Source organism: Excalfactoria chinensis, assembly GCF_039878825.1.
Source record: "Excalfactoria chinensis isolate bCotChi1 chromosome Z unlocalized genomic scaffold, bCotChi1.hap2 SUPER_Z_unloc_1, whole genome shotgun sequence".
In the NCBI taxonomy this organism is placed as follows: Eukaryota; Metazoa; Chordata; class Aves; order Galliformes; family Phasianidae; genus Excalfactoria; species Excalfactoria chinensis.
In genome coordinates, this window is record NW_027315570.1 from 786,104 (window position 1) to 792,002 (window position 5,899).

Sequence of the window (5,899 nt, forward strand, 5' to 3'; positions counted from 1 at the left end):
TATCCCAGAATCTTGATATTAAATCCTTCTAGGAGAAGCCCCAACATATTCTAGAATGCTTTTCAGTGGTACTGAAGGAGTTCTGTCCTTTTGCAGTTCCTTCCCAGCTGCATCACCTCTAAACAACCCTGATGGGAAAGATCCACGTAGTGGAGTCAGGCAGCAAATGTCTTTAGAGTCACCACATCTTGCAGAACAGAAAAGGCTGGGACAGCAATCACACACAGCTGAGCAGCTATTAACAGGGCAACCTGACCCACTCCCAGGTAGCAATAACAAGCTGCCTGATCAGCTAATGTCTGCTGGGAGTCCTCGCTGTCAGAGGAGCTGTCAGGCTCTGCCAGACACCTGCAGGTTTAAGCACATCCGCGCAGCTAGCAGTACAGAGACATCACTTGGCAGAAGAACAGTAGTTTCTTCACAGAAAATTTAAGCCTAGGAAGAAATTTCTTCAAAATCTATCATGACAAGCATTGTTTGCCTGGATGCTTATACTGCACACTGTTCTCCACCATTCATCTTCACTGAGTTGGCTCCTCCTCCCAGTGCCAGAGGGCTATGCTGACATCCAAACAGACTCTGACAAACTGAGGAGGTAAGGCGAGCAGAATCTTATAAAGTTAAATTGTAAAGTCTTGCATCTGGGGAGGAACAGCAACTACATGCTCACAATCTGCCTGTGAGAAAGAAAATCTGTTTCTAGTTTTCCAGTTACAGTCAGATACAAATCTGTACTTGCATCCAGACTGGTACCGAGCTGACACCAGATCTCTGCTGAAAGAAGGGATTCAGTGAGGAGCAACATGACTTAGCAGGCAAGACACAGCACTGGGTAGCACCTGGATAGGTTTTCTGCCATTTTGATGCTGCCTGCCTCAAGTTTTTCCACTTTCAGATGGACAAAAAGCCTCACAGTGCACCTGAGCAGGTTTGTGAAAAGCACTCTTTCAAAGCTTTGACACGTATAACTACCCCATTAGACATAGCAGGGCTTGAATATAAAACTTCAACACACTCAGAGTCTAACTGCAACATAGGGAACTCACAGCGGGTATCGCTGTACTATTTGGGCACAGAAGAGGCTCCAGAGCCCTCTTCCCCAGGGACTGCTTGCACGAGGACCACAGGCATCTTAACAGGCATAAGCAAACATGACTCACCTACTTTCGTGGAGCTTCAAGTCATTCTGCAGGACAGTGAGGTCAACTTGGAAGTTTTTAATGTGCAGAGCCAGTGCAATGACATATGCTGCAATTTTAGTCTTCAGCGACGCAGATTAAATTCTGAACACTGAACAGCAAGTGTGAGAACAGATGAAAAGCAGAGAGTCAGCAAACCCAAAACACAACCACCCACCAGGTGCAGACAGAACTGGAGCCCCAGTTAGCTATGGCAAGCATTTCCGAGACATGAAAAAAGAGCTTTAAGAAACACAGGTCCCTGATCACAGGGGCCTCAAGGTCTTCCTCAACAACTGCCCATGTTTCTGTTCAAAAGTGCAGGTCTCTGGAGATGTTTACAGGTTTACAGACTTGACTGAATCACTGTCTACAAACACTTCTGTCTCTGTGGCACACTGGCAAGATGACAGCGAGGTGAAGCTGATCTGAAGGTACTCACTGCAGCCATACACAACACACAGAGCAGGTCTGAAAGCATTTATTTTTACTGTTCACCCCTGGTCTGAGTCTTTATAAACAAATGCACCCTCGATGGCCCACACGGGTTCAACCTCTCTGTTAACCTCCAGTTCACAGCAAACAGCAGATAGATGATGGCTGAGCAATGGCAGTTATGCTACGCAGAGGCTGTTGGATTCTTGAGAAAAGGCACTGTAGCAACAAGTACAAATCTTCTCACTCTTGCTGATCAAGTCAGCCTGGTGAGCCTGGCTAAATTCACAGGCACAGGCTTGTTTAAGCACACATGACTCTGCCTCTCCCAGTTACGTTTCAGACTTCCATTATTCATGGATGAACATCAGCCATAACAGAATATTTTACCTGGCCTGGCCTGCTACTCAAGAGAAGCTTCTGCTGTTCCCGTTTTGGTGCAGTGCTATTTGATAATGACTCTGTGGCCCTTCAAGCTGTTTTCTACATCCTCTGAACATCAATAGCATCAAAGCAATCACAGTTCCTTACCGCCATTGTTGTAGGTCAGTGAAGTTCTTCATAAGCTTCCTGCTAATGATGTGGGGGCATTCAGGACCCATTGGATCTAGAATAGAAAGGGGTTTCACAGCGAGCACCAAGACTGGTTATATAAAATAATGGATATAAAATGTTTTCAGGTACAGAAACCAGGAACTGTCTGTAAGCAAAAAAGGAATCTCAAACTCAGATGTAAACTATTTTATCTCCTACAAATAGGATCTCACTGCAGGACCCTGATGTATGACAGTTAGAAAAGGACTGAAGAGAATGACACACGTATATCCCAGTAGGTGCAGATCTAAAACTCCACAATGGCACGGAAATACTGAACCTCATCACGAAACAAGCTGAACTGTAACTGCTGCATGTAGCCATTTATCAAACAGGTAACTCTGGGAAGCTTCATTGTTTGCTATTATGGTAACTACAAACCAAGTCCCAGCAGGCAGCTGAAAAGGGTAAGAGTTGAAAATTGTCTTACGCTTCTTCTTGATTATTTTCAGGAAGCTGAACTTAATAAGGATGTCCAGGAACCAGAGGCATCGAGCTTTGCGGTCCCTGCTCTTCTCATCAGCAGGCAGGAACTTCAGCTCTTCTAAGACAAAGGAGCAATGGCTGAAGAGGAAAGAGGGAGCATGAGGACCAGAGAATCAGGGACTAGCTTTCTTATTAGAACACATCCTTAAATCCACCGCACAGCTCTTTTAGGTTAGAATAGTTTCCTGAACACTAATACAAGAAAGCTCACAATGCTGCTCTGTGAGCACATTTTCTGTCCACCACAGTCAGCACATTTCTGCACGTGGCACTACAGAGGCCCCTGCACTGCAGAAACCACAAGTTCTCCATGGAGTGTGCCATGTGCACACATACACATGCACACACACTTCTGCTTAGGCACAGATGGGAGGCAGTGAAAGTGAGCTGTGGCTTGTGCTTTACCTGCTTACTTCAGCACCAGGACTTAACACAAGTCCACCTCCATTTGCAAAGCCACAGCAACTTCCAGTTATGACAGTACATGGTAGCGACAGTGCTCGGCCACAGGAATGTCATCCTTAGCACAGCTCTGCGGTCCCATATCGAGGTATTTTCCTTCATCCCGCACTTTGGATTTACTCCCTCTCTTCCCCTATAATCAGTTACCCAAGAGGACAGCTGCACTATTGTGCACAGCACCTTTTCTCCCATCAAGCTACACCTCCACACTTCCCAGAGGTATGCACTGGGTCATGATCTGATGCCTTCTCTTTAGACTGAAGACCATTACTACCCATACTGTAGAGCTGGTAAAGCTGGTTACAGCTGCCATCCTGCCTGTAAGAAGAACCACGATTTCATAATGCCAGCCTTAGCTATTAAAAGGCTGCCTGCGGAAGTATTACCTTTTCTCTTCTGTTTTCTTGGCAATTTCCTCTGGAGTGATGTTAATAAAGGCTGCTGCTGGACCCTGCAATGCTTCATACTCTGCTGGAGACAGAACTGGATGGACTTTAAAGAAAAGAACATGGTTCTTTCTGGTTCTGAATAGCTCACAGTGAGATATGGTCTGTCAGCTCCTGCTATGGGAGGTGTGAGATAGGGAAGTGGGGAAAGAATTATAAATTAGCAGAAAGTAACAACAGAACTTGTTGTAACCAAACCAAATGTCTCTGAGGTACAGTGGCTCAAACACAAATAATTTCTCATATACTCCTGACATCACTGCTATTCTTAGCTGAACAGCTCCCAACAGGCAGGCATAGTACCCCTGTCTTTGTAGGGAGGAAGAACACAGAACTGGGAACCCCAAAGCCTCAACATACCAACTTCCTGCTATCAGCTTTTGGTTTGTGAGGGGAGAAGGCTCAGCCCTGCTGTCACATGCCCAGCAGCACTTTCTCCACATGCCAGACTACCAACAGGAAAGTTTACAGGCACCAGAAACCACACGGTCACTGAAAAAGATACTGTCGTCAAACTTGTAAACATGTTCTGGTCTGTCAGCATCCTCATGACATGGTGGTAGGAAAATGGACGTGTTCTGTTCATCGTCTTGGGCCGCATCCTGGATCAAAGCTTTGGAGAGAAGAAGGAAAGAAGAGAGTATTTGGACCGTGCAGACAAAGCCACAAAGAGTGGACTTCTAGAACACCACCAAAAATGGGCAGAGATGGACGGTGATAACACAGTTTTTCCTAGCGAAATAATAAAGCAGTTCCTTTTCCAATAACAAGTTTGGCAAGGTCCTCAACACGTGCCCATCTCAGCAGTTAAACCAACCTCTTCCCTTCTTACACAAGGAAAACACCCTTCTTCTTCCCACCATGTTTGGCAAGGAAAGGACAGGAAAACGGTAATTTTGATTGCCTTCCTCAACATCTCAGACAACATTCTTACCTGTTACCCCCTTTGCATCTATAACATCTGCTGCTGCTTTTGTCACAGCTGGATTGAGAATATCATTGCCCACTGCATTCATTCGCCGAGAGTTCAGAGCTCGCTTCTGCTTGCTGGTACCAAATGCCTCAATGCACAAATCCACCTGTGTATAACACAGAAGCAACGACAACACACTGAACTCAAGACACTTTGCATGCAGGAAGAATACCCAGATAACCACCGCTTGTTCTACATGTGCGCTTTTAAAGTAATTCCAAACATAACGCTGGGTACAAACAAAGCATACGACAAAGAAATGCAAACGGGCATGTTTTACCTGGGACTGTAGACAAGTCTAAAGTACTTAGGAACATACTGCTAAGCTAGACACTAACAACATGCTGTCTCAAAAACCATCAGTGCATAGAAAGAATGCTGACCCTGCACAAGTTTGTCCTGCAACAAATCAAACATCTCAGTTTCAGACAAGTATTTACCACTGTCTGCTGGATAACTACAGCACATTATGATATCAGGTTTCAACCTTACCTTTCCCTGTAGGATGTATTCTGATAGTCCCTTGTGTCATCAGGAATTAAATTATCTACAAAAGAATAAAAATTAGTATGCTTGGCTTGCAGCAGGCAGGAAAGTGCATGTATTGGGTACCCCTTTAGCTCTAATAAATTACAGAAGGACTAGGCACACCACTTCAGGGTCTTCTCTACAGGATTTTGTTAATTAAATACGCTGAATGTGAAAGATTATGTACCTAAAATAAAGAGGGACAATTTTTGCTACAAAATCTAAAAGCATAATGCACAGGTTGCAGCAATACTAAGCTCCTGTTGCCTAAAAAAGAAAACAGTTCCTTAAAGATCATATTCTTAGGATCATTTCCACTAGATTCAGTAATAAAAAGCAGTTCTGCTGGGGAAAAGCTGTTTTCTTTTTCAGTGAACGATTCAGTCTACTAACTTGATTATTTCCAAGCCTCCCTCAGCAGGAGAAGGGCTGCAATTATCCTAAGCAGTGACAACTCTATTTCTAACTCTGGTATTTCCACCCTCCCACACCCGAGCTCTCTGCTTCACTCTTCCCGTGACTATCAGCTGTGATTCTGCTTCATTCTCCCTTTTTTCATTCCATCCTGCTCCCCAGGCGTGGACACAGTGATGTATCCTCCTTCCCTCATTCTAAGGCGGCACAGCAGAAATAAGAGTAGGAGGAAACAGGGCAATGCTGTCAGTAGCCAATTAGTCGGTTTTGAATGCATACATATTTCCAAGACATTGTGACCTCGGCACCAGGGTTAAATACAGAACTGTCCTACCTGACAGTCAAGGTTGCATGTTGAATATTTCAGCATTATAGACTTCCAT

General features: G+C 44.7%; 1 protein-coding gene across 1 annotated transcript; it reads right to left on the reverse strand.

Moving 5' to 3' along the window:
- Positions 1-549: 549 nt before the first annotated feature.
- Positions 550-5,123, reverse strand: LOC140264731 (DNA-directed RNA polymerase I subunit RPA49-like). The gene is made up of 8 exons (XM_072360650.1): positions 5,067-5,123; positions 4,536-4,680; positions 4,107-4,214; positions 3,542-3,638; positions 2,638-2,771; positions 2,145-2,220; positions 1,161-1,290; positions 550-587 (listed from the first exon to the last, which is right to left on the reverse strand). The coding sequence occupies exons 2-7, from the start codon at positions 4,615-4,617 to the stop codon at positions 1,257-1,259; spliced, it is 531 nt and encodes a 176-aa protein (XP_072216751.1). The 5' UTR covers positions 4,618-4,680; positions 5,067-5,123; the 3' UTR covers positions 550-587; positions 1,161-1,256.
- Between the last annotated feature and the right edge of the window lie 776 nt (positions 5,124-5,899).

Coding starts and splice junctions, on each gene's coding strand:
- LOC140264731 (XM_072360650.1), bottom strand. CDS start 4,617: ATGAATGCAGTGGGCAATGATATTCTCAATCCAGCTGTGACAAAAGCA. Junction 3,639..4,106: donor TGTTTACAAGTTTGACGACA/GTATCTTTTTCA, acceptor AAGTCCATCCAG/TTCTGTCTCCAGCAGAGTAT. Junction 1,291..2,144: donor ACTGACCTACAACAATGGCG/GTAAGGAACTGT, acceptor CTTGCTGTTCAG/TGTTCAGAATTTAATCTGCG.